The 15,996-nt window shown below is 48.0% G+C and overlaps 2 protein-coding genes across 6 annotated transcripts in view; both read left to right on the top strand.

Annotated features, from left to right (window-relative positions):
- Positions 1 to 4,520, top strand: part of plcd3a (phospholipase C, delta 3a) — a 28,512-nt gene extending 23,992 nt beyond the window's left edge. For 3 of the 4 annotated variants that reach the window (XM_035523544.2, XM_035523541.2, XM_081711617.1), the window contains 7 exons: positions 1 to 37; positions 234 to 390; positions 623 to 739; positions 889 to 1,067; positions 1,576 to 1,711; positions 2,560 to 2,709; positions 3,093 to 4,520. The exon at positions 1 to 37 is cut by the window's left edge and continues 107 nt beyond it. In XM_035523544.2, the coding sequence (XP_035379437.1) occupies positions 1 to 37; positions 234 to 390; positions 623 to 739; positions 889 to 1,067; positions 1,576 to 1,711; positions 2,560 to 2,709; positions 3,093 to 3,223 (907 nt within the window). In that variant the 3' untranslated portion in view covers positions 3,224 to 4,520. The remainder of the gene's footprint in view (positions 38 to 233; positions 391 to 622; positions 740 to 888; positions 1,068 to 1,575; positions 1,712 to 2,559; positions 2,710 to 3,092) is intronic. The other variant, XM_081711618.1, reaches the window with a different exon arrangement.
- Positions 4,521 to 5,027: 507 nt separating this feature from the next.
- Positions 5,028 to 15,988, top strand: nmt1a (N-myristoyltransferase 1a). Of its 2 annotated transcripts, none has more exons than XM_035523545.2 (12): positions 5,028 to 5,160; positions 8,214 to 8,310; positions 8,452 to 8,596; positions 9,330 to 9,448; positions 9,999 to 10,090; positions 10,209 to 10,325; positions 11,821 to 11,991; positions 12,743 to 12,851; positions 13,302 to 13,472; positions 13,885 to 14,052; positions 14,184 to 14,321; positions 14,631 to 15,988. In XM_035523545.2, the coding sequence occupies exons 1-12, from the start codon at positions 5,051 to 5,053 to the stop codon at positions 14,649 to 14,651; spliced, it is 1,458 nt and encodes a 485-aa protein (XP_035379438.1). In that variant the 5' UTR covers positions 5,028 to 5,050; the 3' UTR covers positions 14,652 to 15,988. The 2 variants fall into 2 exon arrangements, with proteins under 2 accessions (XP_035379438.1, XP_081567749.1); XM_081711623.1 differs by lacking the exon at positions 5,028 to 5,160 and adding an exon at positions 7,389 to 7,818.
- Positions 15,989 to 15,996: the final 8 nt, after the last annotated feature.

Raw genomic sequence — 15,996 nt, 5'->3', positions numbered from 1 at the left:
CGGGAACAAGAGCCTCAATAAGAAGGATTCTGGGAAGGTGAGTCCTACCTGAGCTTTTAGGAAGCTGTTTGTGTAAAGTTTGTTTGGAATTGTATGCAATTTTCCAAAACCCATATTTGTGTGTGTGTGTGTGTGTGCGCGCGCACGCATATGTGTGTGTGTGTGTGTGTGCGTGTATGTTTGTGTGTGTGTGTGTGTGCGTGCGTGCGTGTGTGTGTGTGTGTAATTTCCAGACAGTTCCCTCTCGTAAGCTGAGTCCAGAGCTGTCAGATCTGATCATTTACTGTTGTAGTGTTCCCTTTCACGGCTTCGACGCGGCAAGTAAGACCCCCGTCACCCACATGTCCTCCTTCTCTGAAAGCGAAGCGCTCAGACACATCAAAGACTCAGGTGAGACTCGGGTGAGACTCGGGTGAGACTCGGGTGAGACACCCTTTCTGCTGCACACTGCCTCTCTGTCACACACAGTCATTACACCTCACACAGGTTTGAGGATTGTGGGGAATTTGTGCGTATTTTTTAAAGTCCTCGATTCATGTTGTCAGACGTGTCATTGTGTGTTTGACAATAATCTTTGAGAGAATACAAGAACACTTGTGTGTGTGTGTTTCACACCCTATAGGAAAGCTCTTTGTGAGATTTAACAGTAGTCACCTGAGCCGGATTTACCCATCAGGCCAGAGACTTCAGTCCTCTAACTACGACCCCCAGGACATGTGGAACGGAGGCTGTCAGATGGGTGAGTTCCTCCAGCCGGGGTGCCCTCATCCTCCATGGGTCCCCAGTGTTTAGTTATTTTTAGAGTGCTCCGTTAAGTTCACATTCCCTCACATGGAGAAGAGAACCATTTGTGTGATGTTTGTCCTTCTCCTTCCCTATACTTCCCAGTGGCCTTGAACTTCCAGACGCCAGGAGAACAGATGGATCTGAACCGGGGCCGGTTCCTGCCTAACGGCCGCTGCGGATACGTGCTGAAACCGGACTTCCTGTGCCAGCACAATTCCCACTTTAACCCTGAGAGCACAGGGGGAGGACCAGGACATGTCCCTACTCAGCTCACCATAAAGGTTCATACCTTTAAAACCTCTTTGAACTTTGAACTTGAACTGCCTCCCTCCCTCTCTCTCCCTCCCTCTCTCTCCCCCTCTCTCCCTCCCTCTCCCTCTCTCTCTCCCTCCCTCTCTCTCCCTCTCTCTCCCTCCCCCTCTCTCCCTCCCTCTTTCTCCCTCCCTCTCTCTCCCTCTCTCTCTCTCTCCCTCTCTCTCCCTCTCTCTCTCTCCCTCTCTCTCCCTCCCCCTCTCTCCCTCCCTCTCTCTCCCTCTCTCTCTCTCCCTCTCTCTCCCTCCCCCTCTCTCCCTCCCTCTCTCTCTCCCTCCCTCTCTCTCCCTCTCTCTCTCTCCCCCTCTCTCCCTCCCTCTCTCTCCCTCCCTCTCTCCATCTCTGCCCTCCTCTTCTGTCGCTGTCAATCTCTTGCCATAGCTGGTGATTTTTGTGGCCTACACTCTTCATTCTCTCTGGTGTTATTGATCACTCTTCAAGGTCAGGTGTCCTGAAGGCCGTTTCTCTGTTCTGCAGGTAATCTCTGCCCAGCAGTTGCCCAAGATAAACACGAACAAGTCCAGCTCCATTGTGGACCCGCAGGTCTGGGTAGAGGTCCATGGAGTGGCCATTGATAAAGCACGCGCCAAAACCCACCGAATCAACAACAATGGTACGGCTGACCTCTGACCTTAACATGCCTCAGGATGGACCTGTGCATTTGGCCATTCACATGCACTGGGTCAAGATCAGGGTCAGGGTCAGGGTTAGGGTTAGGATTAGGATTAGAGTAAGGGTCAGGATTAGGGTCATGGTCAATATTAGTGTCAGGGTTAGGATTATGGTTATTTTCAGCGTTAGGGTTAGGGTCAGGATTAGGGTCAGGGTTAAGATTATGGTTATGGTTAGGGTCAGGGTTATGGTTAGGGTTAGGATTAGGATTAGGATTAGGGTTAGGGTTAGGGTCAGGGTCAGGGTCAGGATTAGGATTAGGATTAGGATTAGGATTAGGATTAGAATTAGGATTAGGATTAGGGTTAGGGTCAGGGTCATGGTGAGGATTAGGATTAGGATTAGGATTAGGATTAATCTTAGGGTCAGGGTTAGGGTCAGGGTCAGGGTCAGGATTAAATTTGGAACTTTATTGATTCAGAGTTGCTCCTGTACAGTATGGTTGCACAATAAGGACAAATAATTTTTAATCCATATTTGCTGGATGGTGGTAATGTGCTGATTCAACAGACACCCAACTGGACACTCACTGGTCTGAAGTATTTTGTGATATCTGTAACGTGAAGGCCAATATTGCAATTGCAATTTACAAATTATGTATCGTGCAGCTCACACATTCACATCTTAATTTAAACTGGAAATGCATCTTATCTTCAGTACTGTAACTCAATAGTGTGTGTGTGTGCGTGTGTGTGTGTGCGTGCGTTCGTGTGCGTGTGTGTGTGTGCGTGTGTGCGCGTGTGCGTGCGTTTGTGTGCGCGTGTGTGTGCGTGTGTGAGGTTACTGCAGGCTTTAACCCACGCTGGGACAGCACATTGAGCTTCCAGGTTCAGGTTCCTGAACTGGCTCTTGTGCGCTTTATGGTGGAAGACCACGACCACACGAGCAAGAACGACTTTGTTGGCCAGTTCACTATTCCGTTTACAAGCCTGCGCACAGGTGGGGTGTATGCATGTGTGTGTGTGTGTGTGTGTGTGTGTGTGCTTGTGCGAGTGCGTGTGTGTATGTGAGTGCGTATGCACGTGCACACATGTGTGGGCATGCGTGCGTGTGAAAGTTTGTATGTTTTGTCTGTTGCGTTTGAATGTGTGACTGAACTTTTGATTATGTGTTTGGAGAGAATAATGGCAAGCTTCTGTGTCTGATCTCTTGAGACTTTTTAAGTCATTCACAAAAAAGTTCCACTTTTATAAAAACGTCCCTTTTCTCAGCATGTGCTCATGTTGTGTGTGTATGTGAACCCCAGTTTCTTGCCCTCATGCTTCTTTCTGGTTTGGTTTTTAATGTAAACGTGCTGTGTTTGGCTGGGCCCTGTCCCACAGGTTACCGCCACGTGCACTTGCTAAACGCAGACGGCTCCAGCCTCTCCCCTGCCAGCCTCTTTGTCCATGTGAAAGTCGCACGGCGAGGAATCCCCATCAAAACGGTGTCTGAGCGCCTGACTAACGCCTGACCTCTCCGTGCTGAGCCCTTGGAATCCTGGTCTCCGATCACGCTGTCGTGTGCGCGCCATGCCACAGAGAGCTCGCAGGCTGGGTGCAGGCGCAGACACGGGCTCTCCGTTGCAACACTATAGAACAGAGATACAAGTGGTCAAGACTCTGGATCTCTTACTGTTTCCATAGGAGCAAGTGGTCATGTGGTCTGTTGAAATCTGACATTTAACAAGTTTTAGACAGAGGTTTTAAAATCCAGTGTTTATTGTAATTTAATACTTCTAATTTAACTGATATTTAAATAATCGTTAGGTGCCATCGTAGATTTTGATGTAAGTGCCTCTTTAATTTGTTTTGTTTGAAGCTGAACTGGTATTCCATTGTTGGAAAAAATTGTGTACTACTGGTTTAAGTGATTCTAAAGGTGAGATGTAGCTGTTAACAGGAAAAAAAGACATGGTGACTATTTGAAGAAATGCATTGCAGATCATTCTGACATTAAAAGGTGAAATGAATAGAATTATATAAATAGAATTACTGTACAATGGTGGTTTACCAGAGTATAATACACAGTATACACAGTAACCCATTAATCTGCTCATCTTCATGGCATAATATGTGCTGCCTGTCCGATGTAACTGTAGTGTGACTCTGTTACACCGACAATAAAATCGCTCCAAATGAAATGTGCTAAAAGCAGACGTTTGACACTAAAACGGCACACTGATTTATTTACAGATAATGCAGTGAATCTGGATGAGTAGAAGTTAAAGCAAAAAAGTGTAGAATTTTTAAAGGTGTTTGATTAAAAGTACAGTGCTGCATTTTAGTTGCTGGTTAGTTTCTTTACTTGATTAATTACTGATCATGTTGAGCTCCTCATATCCTACAGTCTAACTAACAGTAGGTCTGAGGTGCCTGCAGGTTTGAAGTTCTGCTTGTATGTGTGGGAGGTGTTAGACACAAGTGATATTTGTAAGGGAAGGTAGAACTGTTGCGCACAGTGAGAACCTGAAGAGCCGTAATGGGATCGAACTGAGATTGAAACAGGATCGTAGTCTAAAATACATGCTGAAGAACAACTGCTGCCAGTGAACTACATAAACATAGGTCATCATTTGTTTTCACCACTGTATTTACACAGCTAAAAACATTAATGTTATTAATTATTGTATAACAAGTATGTTTTATATGTTTTATACTTTTTATGTTAAAAACTAATACATATGGTTGACATTGACATGTTTTGCAAAAATGACATTAGTTTTGAAACGAATGTTTTATTGATTTATTAAAAATCCCAGTGCAGATTACCGTTTAGGGTCTGCGTCAGATTTTCTGTGTGCTTATAACATGCTGGTGTTTGTATTTTCTGTAGTATTGAGTGGGTCATACAAGCAAAAGAAAACATTTTGACTTGTACTTTAAGGATCTATTTTGAAACTATGTAGTTTGAGAAGTGTCCATTTGATAAACTGGCTGTATAACCTGCTCATGTCTCTGTGCTGAGACGTGTCTCGTGTCAGGGTGCGTGCTAAAGTCTCACCTACCGCTCACGACTTCGGCGCCATCTTTTGGTCACCGAGCGAACGACGGTTATTTAAAAACACAATAAAATAATGCTAATAATTTTAGGGATTATAGGGATAATTAAAATCCCTAAAATTTGACACTTTGGACGCTATTTTACGTTTGTAAAGACGCGTTTGTACAGCGACTATCTTAAATCCAAGTGACCGTGAGCCGTCGCGTTGATGACAAGAGAACTACATCCCCCACAAGGCTTTGGGCGAGTCCACCAATAGGAACGGGGGGCGTGGGGGTTCCTCACTTCCTGGTTCAACATGGCGGACGAGAATGAGACAGCAGCGAAGCCGGAGCGGCGCGTGGAGGTGGACGAGGAACACGCGCACTGCAGCGACTGCGAGAACGAGGAGCACGCGATCGACGACGGGTGAGGACACGCGCGCGTGCTGTGGGAGCGCAGACTGGGCATACTGGTGCTCCGCGCGCCTACAGACTGGGCCCTGTGCGGTTAGGCGATGTGGGCTGGAGTCTTTGGACCCGCCCCCGGGAGCTCGTCATTGGTCCGCTAGTTTGACTGACGACACGAGCCAAACAGCGATTGGATGAAATGTATGAAGTTTAAGGAAGGGGCGGGACATCCGGCCTCGTTTCGCTAGTGTTCCCGTCCAAACTAGTGTGTGTGAGAGCTGCTTTTCTGTAAATGTGAATGATTACTGACGGGCTGTTTAACGTTAACGCTGCTGAAATAATCGCAACTGACGGGCTGTGTAACGTTAACGCTGCTGAAATATTTGCAACTGACGGGCTGTTTAACGTTAACGCTGCTGAAATATTCGCAACTGACGGGCTGTTTAACGTTAACGCTGCTGAAATAATCGCAACTGACGGCTGTTTAACGTTAACGCTACTGAAATAATCGCAACTGACGGGCTGTGTAACGTTAACGCTGCTGAAATAATCGCAACTGACGGGCTGTTTAACGTTAACGCTGCTGAAATAATCGCAACTGAGGGCTGTTTAACGTTAACGCTGCTGAAATAATCGCAACTGACGGGCTATTTAACGTTAACGCTGCTGAAATATTCGCAACTGACGGGCTGTTTAACGTTAACGCTGCTGAAATAATCGCAACTGACAGGGCTGTTTAACGTTAACGCTGCTGAAATATTCGCAACTGACGGGGCTGTTTAACGTTAACGCTGCTGAAATATTCGCAACTGACGGGCTGTTTAACGTTAACGCTGCTGAAATAATCGCAACTGACGGCTGTTTAACGTTAACGCTACTGAAATAATCGCAACTGACGGGCTGTGTAACGTTAACGCTGCTGAAATAATCGCAACTGACGGGCTGTTTAACGTTAACGCTGCTGAAATAATCGCAACTGAGGGCTGTTTAACGTTAACGCTGCTGAAATAATCGCAACTGACGGGCTATTTAACGTTAACGCTGCTGAAATATTCGCAACTGACGGGCTGTTTAACGTTAACGCTGCTGAAATAATCGCAACTGACAGGGCTGTTTAACGTTAACGCTGCTGAAATATTCGCAACTGACGGGGCTGTTTAACGTTAACGCTACTGAAATAATCGCAACTGACAGGGCTGTTTAACGTTAACGCTGCTGAAATATTCGCAACTGACAGGGCTGTTTAACGTTAACGCTGCTGAAACAATCGCAACTGACAGGGCTGTGTAACGTTAACGCTGCTGAAATAATCGCAACTGACAGGGCTGTGTAACGTTAACGCTGCTGAAATAATCGCAGCTGACATGGCTGTTTAACGTTAACGCTGCTGAAATAATCGCAACTGACAGGGCTGTTTAACGTTAACGCTGCTGAAATAATCGCAACTGACAGGGCTGTGTAACGTTAACGCTGCTGAAATAATCGCAGCTGACATGGCTGTTTAACGTTAACGCTGCTGAAATAATCGCAACTGACAGGGCTGTTTAACGTTAACGCTGCTGAAATATTCGCAACTGACAGGGCTGTTTAACGTTAACGCTGCTGAAATAATTGCAACTGACAGGGCTGTGTAACGTTAACGCTGCTGAAATAATCGCAACTGACAGGGCTGTTTAACGTTAACGCTGCTGAAATAATCGCAACTGACAGGGCTGTTTAACGTTAACGCTGCTGAAATATTCGCAACTGACGGCTGTTTAACGTTAACGCTGCTGAAATATTCGCAACTGACAGGGCTGTTTAATGCTAATATATCTAATTAATATATCTAATATATCTGATAAGTCTAATATATCTAAGATATCTGAAAAATCTAATATATCTAATATCAGCTAACATTTCACACAACACACTACAAGGCACCGATTTCCTCCTAGCTAGACAGGACTCTGTCTTATCATTTACTATATATAGTTTTAAAATGGCTGTTCTAGTGTGTGCACTGCTCCCCAGCCATAACTGCTGGTTGTTGTGTTCAGTTCTTTAGCTGTATTGTTGTTTTCTACAGTTTTTTCATGCTGGTTCAGTGGAGATGGTGTCATTCTGCTTTTGTCTGTGCAAGTCTATTCTCTCTTTCCTCTCACCCCTCTCTCTCTCTCTCTCTCTCTCTCTCTCTCTCTCTCTCTTTCCTCTCTCTTTTTCTTCTCACCCCTCTCTCCCTCTTTCTCTCTCGCTCACCCCTCTCTCTCTCTCTCTCTTGCTCTCTCACTCTCCCTCACCCTCTTAATTGCATCTAACCTCTTTCACCTCTTGTATAATAATAAACTTAAGTTGAACCCCATGTCGCATAAAAGTAAGAGTGTAATTAGAAAAGGACAATTGTGCCGAGTTCACACACAAGATGTCTTTGTGTCCGTACGATACTGCCCTAAGATGTGGCAGGATTGAGCTGACTCAACGTAGAGGGGGAATAAAATCCTTCAGAAACACGATTTAGGGTCCTGTTCCACTGAAGTGCTTGTTCATACCTTTCTGCTGAATCAGGACACTGGTTTCCAGTGAAAGCCCACAGCTTTCTGGGCCTGCGTAGGCTACAGTGAAGTCTCCCGCTCTGCTACCCGTGTTGTAGCGAGTAAGAAACCTCAGCTGGTGCCCAGCGCAGGCATCAGTGAGCCAGGCAAGCGTGGGCGGGCGGGTTCTTCTCTCCCTTATTTACTCTGCAGAGACGTTCAGTACTGAGATGGTGGAAGGTGGTGCGCCCTGTCACATTGTTACTGAGTTTTGCTGACTCTCTTTTGGAAAACACACTAGGAGCTGTTTGGATTGTCATGGTTACAGTGCTGTTCAGCACTATGGCTTATACTACACTCTCCTTTCATTGTATTGCATGCAGTGACAGTTAAGCTAAATGGGTGAACTGGGTTGATTCATGGGTGAACTGCTCAGCGTTCGGGCTTGATGGCTGGGTTGGCTGTCCCGTGTGTTGGTCCACCCCTGGGTCTTGTAGACGTCCGCTGAGGACCGAGCGCCCCCATGCGCTAAAGCTGCCGCGTGTCACCATGTGTCTTGCAGGGAAAAGGGCGATACAGGAGCCAGGAAGAAGAAAAAGAAACAGAAGAAGAAGAAGGACAAATCGGGGAAGGAGTCTGCTCAGGACCCGCCGGCCAAAGTGAGTGAGCGTCTCGGCCTCCGCAAGTCCTGTGTGAAGAGCCTCAAGAGTCTCTCAGCACGTTGCGACTGTCGTCTGTTCCGGTTTATGTCTTTATTTTGTCCGCCTCTCCGTCTCTCTCTTTCTCGGCGCCCCCTGCAGGTTAACTCTCTCCCTGCCGATAAGCTGCAGGAGATCCAGAAAGCCATCGAGCTCTTCTCCGTGGGACCGGGACCAGCCAAAACTATGGAGGAAGCGTCCCGCCGCACCTACCAGTTCTGGGACACCCAGCCTGTCCCAAAGCTAGGTACCCAGCGTCACTGAGCACCTTGGCACAAGCGTCATGCAGCATATAAAATGATTCCCAATCTTATGCTTTCTCGCTCCTCCACAATGTTTTTTTCGTTTGTCCGCATGACAACTGGCACATTAATAATCACCTTACACTTTCATTTGTATATTAAAGGGAGGAAAAAAGAAATCTGATTCCCCTTCTGATCAATAACTGTGTCCGAGTCTGAGCAATTTGGGCGGAGCTTATCTAAACATAATAAACCACAGTGCAGTATAACTCTCCTCAGGGATCCTGGAAACACGGGCAGACCTCTGCTGGGTGAACAGGCTCCTCCCATACTCAGTTTAAGAGCACCATCACTCTCTGGCCATCACAGTCACCCCCCACCCCCCCTCCCCGGCTCTTCTGTTGTGTGGTGGTGTAAAAACTGGAGATGAAGTATTTGTGGCTGGGTATTTAGAGAAGATTGTCCACTGATGCACACAATTGGCAAGAGAACTCTTTGTGCCAAATCACACCCGTGCGTTTGTGTGTGTACATTTATGTGCACATCTTATTCTTATACGTTTCCTTAACCCGTTGGTAAGTGCGTGTTACCGACGCTGTTCCCATGAGCCAAGACCTGCGTTGTGCTTTTCATTTACTGCTGGTTTTTTTTCAGTTTTTAGTGTTTTTATACAAATTTGCAAGGACTTTACTACTGTCCTGTCGTATCAGAGGTTGACGGGTCTGTTTGCCCCTGCAGGAGAGATGGTGACGTCGCACGGCTGCATCGAGCCAGATAAAGACCACATCCGAGAGGAGCCATACAGCCTCCCACAGGGCTTCACCTGGGACGCGCTGGATCTGGGCAACCCTGCCGTGGTGAGAGCCGTCCCATACCCATCCAAGCGCTTGGCTTTCTGAGCTGATGAATATGCATTTTGGGTCCTTCCAATGAAGCAATATTTCAGCCCCTTTTGTGTTATCAGTTATTTGTTTCTTTTTGATGCTATACAACCTTGTATATTAAAATGCTAAAGTATGCTTTATTCAGACCTCCCTTCATTTTTGTAGGTATGTGAACAGTATTCTTTTATTTTGTAGAGCGTACATCTCCAGTACTTTAATCCAGGAGCAAGTGTGCCAGTGTGCCAGTGAGGCTCTGCTGGGGGCCAGGACTGCGTCTTTAAGGCCGAACACTGTGTTAGGGATTAAAGGAGCTTGTTTTTCTCTGCACTTTAAACCTGCTGCTAAAGTCGATTCAGAAGCAGAGCTGGAGCTTAGTGTCAATGTCGAGTGGACTTGCTTTGGAACGCGAGCGCAAGCCTCAGCTCAGAAACGCCACAGTCGTGACATCAGTCTACACGTCGACACGGGCGTCTCGTGTCTTACGTTACGGATGTGATCATATCTCTCTCTCTCTCTCTCTCAGCTGAAAGAGCTGTACACACTCCTGAACGAGAACTACGTGGAGGACGATGACAACATGTTCCGCTTTGACTACTCTCCCGAGTTCCTGCTCTGGTAGGCGTGTCTCTCCCGGGCCGGACGCCCGGTGGCGAGCAGCGAGGGTCAAATAGGTTGCTCCAACCCCCCTCCCCCCTGACCCCTCCCACTCTGTGCCCCCCCCCCCCCCCCCCAGGGCCCTGCGTCCTCCGGGGTGGCTGATCCAGTGGCACTGTGGGGTGAGGGTGAACTCCAACCAGAAGCTGGTGGGCTTTATAAGTGCCATCCCAGCCAACATCCGCATCTACGCCACGTAAGTGTTCGCCTTCCTCCACGCTTCCTCTGAACCAGAGCGGTTCGTCTGTGAGCTCAAACGACCTTTTGAAGCAGGAGCCTTACAAACTAGGAAAATGTCCAGATTTCACGTGTTTAAGTAATCCGTTGTCAAAGGTTTTGATGATGAAAGCAGATTAGCGGTTAAGCATATGTGCAGTGTCATTACCGCACTGTGTGTCTGAGCAGAATAAAAGTGAATAGATAAAAGCACAGAACTGGTCCAGGTGTCTGTTAGGATGTTAGGATGAGCTAACAGACACCTGTAGAGAGTGGACACACACGCACACACTCACACACCACACGCACACGCGCACACACACCACGCACACACCACACGCACACACACGCACACACACCACGCACACACCACACGCACACACACGCACACACACCACACACCACACGCACACACACGCACACACACCACACCCACACACACGCACACCACACACACGCACGCACACCACACACACGCACACACACCACACACACGCACGCACACCACACACACACACCACACACACGCACGCACACCACACACACGCACGCACACCACACACACGCACACACCACACACACGCACACACCACACACACGCACACACCACGCACACACCACACACGCGCACACACCACACACGCGCACACACCACACACGCGCACACACCACACACGCACACACACCACACACGCGCGCACACCACACACGCGCACACACCACACACGCACACACACCACACACGCGCACACACCACACGCGCACACACCACACACGCGCACACACAACACACACATGCACACCACTCACACCACACACACGCACACACCACACATACATGCACACCACTCACACACACACACCGCACACCACAGACACACCACACACTCACACACACGCACACACACATTCACACACACACGCACACACCACATACACACACGCACACACCACTCACACACGCACACACCACACACCACGCACACACCACGCACACACCACACACCACACACACACACCACACACTCACACACACAGACACGCGCACAAATGCACACTCTTGTGCAGGTACGAAAGTCCGCCAGACCTAGAATACGAAAATCCAGAAAATGGTGGTTGTGTTGTTAGAGAGACTCAGAGTGCAAGCATTCAGAATCTGGAAAAGGTTTTCTCCCTTTCTCTCTCTCCGTTCCTCTCTCTCTCTCTCTCGCTCTCGATCATGGTTTTCAGTTTTCGTTCAACAGCTGACACCATTTATGTAGCGAAATATTCTGTGAAGTTGCAAAACCCTCCTGGACCCAGAATCCTCCGAGTATGTTCAGCAAACCTGATGGTGCGTAGTGACAGCTCGATCGTGATTGGCTGGCTGGTTTTATGCGTCAGAATGGGAACAGGAAAGGTCCGACCTCTGAGTGCCGACTTCCTGCAGGGGGAAGAGGATGGAGGTTAACTTCCTGTATGTTGTCTTCCTCCAGAGAGAAGAAGATGGTGGAGATTAACTTCCTGTGTGTGCATAAGAAGCTGCGCTCCAAGAGAGTGGCACCGGTTCTGATCCGAGAGATCACCAGACGGGTCAACCTGCAGGGCATCTTCCAGGCCGTCTACACGGCAGGAGTGGTTCTGCCCAAACCAGTGGGCACCTGCAGGTATCACACACACACACACACACGTACATGATCCTTCTGTATGACTAAGCATCACTGCATGATTGTAAGACAGATATTGTTACTGGGAAGGGATTCCTCAAGATTCCGGAGTGTGTCAATGGGAATTTGTGCCCGTTCAGACAAAAGGGCGTTTGTGAGGTCAGGCACAGATGCTGGACCAGAAGGCCTGGCTCACGGTCAGCATTCCTCATCACCCCAAAGGTGTTTAGTGGGGTTGATGTTGAGACCACTGGAGTTCCAACGCACCAAACCCCTCAAACCACGTCTGTATGGACCTGACTGTGTTCAGGGGTGCACTTATGATGCAGTAGGAAAGGACGTCCCCAGACACAGTTCTTGTGCTGAGGTTTCCTCCAGAGATGGGCTGGCACTCTGAGTGAGTGATGAAACAGAGGAAGGGTGATTTTTACACACTGCTGTGGGCTGCTGTGGTCTACTGCTTCATGGCTGAGATGTTGTTGTTGTTTTTGACAATAAGAGAACTTACAGCTCACTGGGGCAAATCCAGCAGGGTGGTAATGTCACAAAACTGTTGTGGAAAAAAAGGTGGCTTTCTAACCTTAAACCTTAACCTTAAACCCTAAACCCCAACTGTAACCCAGTGCCACGTTTACGGTGACTGAGCTCTTCGGTATGACCCATTCTACTGCCAGTGTGTGTCTATTATTTTTATACTGAACTGAATAATTAAGATGGGTGTGTTTCTGCGTGTGCACGTGGGGTTATGTAGGTACTGGCATCGGTCCCTGAACCCCAGGAAGCTGATTGAGGTGAAGTTTTCTCACCTGAGTCGAAACATGACCATGCAGCGCACCATGAAGCTTTACCGGCTCCCAGAGGTAAGGGCAGGCCCCGCCCCCTCCCACCCCACAGGCCCCTCCCACTCCCACCCCACAGGCCCCTCCCACTCCCACCCCACAGGCCCCTCCCACTTTCAGTCCAGAGCCCAAACACCCATTTCTGATGGAATAGTGGGTGACAGTGGTTGTGGCTTCTGGCGAATGGTGGGTGATGGTGTGTGTGGTTTCTGGTGAATGGTGGGTGATAGTGGGTGTGGTTTCTGGTGAATGGTGGGTGATAGTGGGTGTGGTTTCTGGTGAATGGTGGGTGATGGTGGGTGTGGTTTCTGGCGAATGGTGGGTGATGGTGGTTGTGGTGTCTGGTGAATGTTGGGTGGTGGTGGGTGTGGTTTCTTGGCTCAGAGCAGCACCTGACTTCCTGTGCTGTTCTGTCTTGCTTGCCTTAGCCCCCCCCCCCCCCACACTCATTCTCTCTCTGTCTCACTGTAGGCTCCTAAGACTCCAGGCCTCCGGCTGATGACGGTGAAGGATGTTCCCGCAGTTCACCGTCTACTGCAGGACTACCTGCTCCAGTTCAACCTGGCTCCTGTCATGAGTCCCGAAGAGGTGCAGCACTGGCTACTCCCACAGGACAACATCATCGACACCTTCCTGGTGGAGGTCTGTCTCTCCGTCCACACCCTCCTGGTGGAGGTCTATCTGTGTCTCTTATGACACCCACCTGTTCCTTCTCCACCATGTTTTAATAAACTACACCCTTCGCATGCTGTCTTTGTCTTCACAAACTCTGTGGACAGGTGTCCTTTAGGTCCTCAGCATTTCTCAGATGGTTCTGATACCTACAGAACATCAAAATGATCATGACCTTCTCCCATGTTCCCCTTGGGGCCTCAAGAATTTGTCAGACATTAGCGATATGTTTGCTGAAATGCTTCAGATGAAGGATTGGTAATGGGTCAGTGATGGATTGGTTGATGGATGATTGGTGATTGGTGATGGATTGGTGATTGGTTGGTGGATGATTGGTGATTGATTGATTTGGCTGATTCCTGGTTGCTCCATGACTCTGCAGAGCGGCGCAGGGAAGGTGACTGACTTCCTGAGTTTCTACACGCTGCCGTCCACCATCATGAACCACCCTGTGCACCGCAGTCTGAAGGCTGCGTACTCCTTCTACAATGTGCACACGGACACACCACTGCTCGACCTCATGGCTGACGCACTCATCCTCGCCAAGTCGGTCAGTAAATACACCCGCGATTGCACCGGGGACTTGTGGGTGTTAATTTAAGTCTTACTGAGAAAGATGTGTGCACACATATACCTGCACGCATGTGCACACACACCAATTCTTTCTCATCCCCCCTGCAGAAAGGATTTGATGTCTTCAATGCACTGGACCTGATGGAGAACAAGACGTTCCTTGAGAAGCTCAAGTTTGGTATTGGAGATGGTAACCTGCAGTATTACCTCTACAACTGGAAGTGCCCCAGCATGGGCTCTGAGAAGGTACACACACACACACACACACACACACACACACACACATATATATACATGCACTGTTCTGCACATTAGGCACTTGACAGTCATCAAAGAAACTTCAATTTCGTTATACTTCATTTAATTATCTCATATAGGGTTCACTCAGGTTCACTGTCACAGTTAAATTGCTAATTGAAAGGTTTGACCACCAGGGGGCAACCATGAGACAAAATGCTCTTGCTGCGTGCACAGCTACAGCTTTGTGGTTGTTTACTGCTCTTCTGCGGTGTGGTTATAGAGCAGGTTCTGTCCTGTTTTCCCTGTGTTGTACAGGTCGGCCTGGTGTTGCAGTGACTTCCTGAAACACGGTTAAGCCAATCCTCGTGTCATAGTGAAGCCAAGTTATGACATCACGCACTGACCACCTGAGAGACGTTCCAGAGGGACTTCCAGGTTTAGGAAGAATAAGCCACACCCCATTTTTTTTGTCCCATTTGAACTTTGAACTTTTGGATCTGTGCACTTGTGCTGCCAGGCCAAGAGAGGAGGGTTTCTGTCCTTGTTCTCTCTCTCTCTCTCTCTCTCTCTCTCTCTCTCTCTCTCTCTCTCTCTCTCTCTCTCCATCTGAAGCCACTGTAATTACCATCAAAGTTTCAGACTGTGAATCATCACAAGTGGTAAAACAGACTCCGAAACATCAGATTGTGCTTCTCAGAAATCTTTCCCATGATGCTCAGATACACACACCAGGCTGCTCACACCCTGACACAGGCGACAGACTCAGTACAGCGTTTTTTTCAAAAAATCTAAATAAAAAAACAAAAAAGTACAAACGTCTTGTCAACAAAATTGTAATAAAACAATCAAAAACACTAGAAAATATCTAAACAGAAAAGCCAGAAAAATCTAATCAAATATCTATTAACACCCTCCAGCGGACATGCCAAGGGCTACTGTTTGTAACTGTAATGTCGGTCATGTTTTCCCTTGTTCCTTTCACTGTTTTGGTGTCAGTGCTGTGAGGAGGCTGTGGAGTTGTTTCCAGGTTCGTTTTTTCCATGTGGTACTTGCTTTTCATTTGATTTTTCTCTTTGAGTTCGATGCTGCTTCATCACTAAACTGCCTGTAATTCCCATCACTGTAACACCAACACAAAACCTGTGTATAAACAAACAAGATAAACACCCAGAACTACCCAGACTGGCAGGGCTAAATACCGCAAAAGTGTATCAGGACTGAGACGTCAATCAAGTGTGTGGTGCTTGGGAGGGGGTGGGGCTTAATATTTAAAGGCTGAACTAACGTTTGAAAGTCAAATCTGCTTGTGGAGGACAGGAAAGGGGGAATCCAGTGGCTCGCGCGACAGGTAACCATCTGTAGGAAGAAGACTGGTGTTCTAGAGCAGAGAGACTGGGGGCTTTTGACACATTTGCCTAACATGATAAGCTTTGCTCCGTTTGGAGCTCTGCATGTACAGTGATGAGCAGCGGTAGGGTTTTGGGTCTGTGGGCCACAGTGTCGGTTTGGGACCTGCTGTGGATAGTTTGGTGGTAAGAAACACACAACTGGACGATTGGAACAGCGGAGAAACATAAAACTGTGGTCTTTGGGTTTCCTTGATGGAGAAGGGGGAAACATCGTCAACATGAGATTTCTTTTGTGCTAAATAAAAGTAGAAGTTGTTGTGAGGATGTGCAGT

The sequence above is a fragment of the Electrophorus electricus genome, chromosome 3 (genome assembly GCF_041902795.1).
Source record: "Electrophorus electricus isolate QZ-2024a chromosome 3, ASM4190279v1, whole genome shotgun sequence".
Taxonomy (NCBI): Eukaryota; Metazoa; Chordata; class Actinopteri; order Gymnotiformes; family Gymnotidae; genus Electrophorus; species Electrophorus electricus.
The sequence above is the reverse complement of the archived record's forward strand: the minus strand, read 5'-3'. Positions and strand labels throughout refer to the sequence as shown.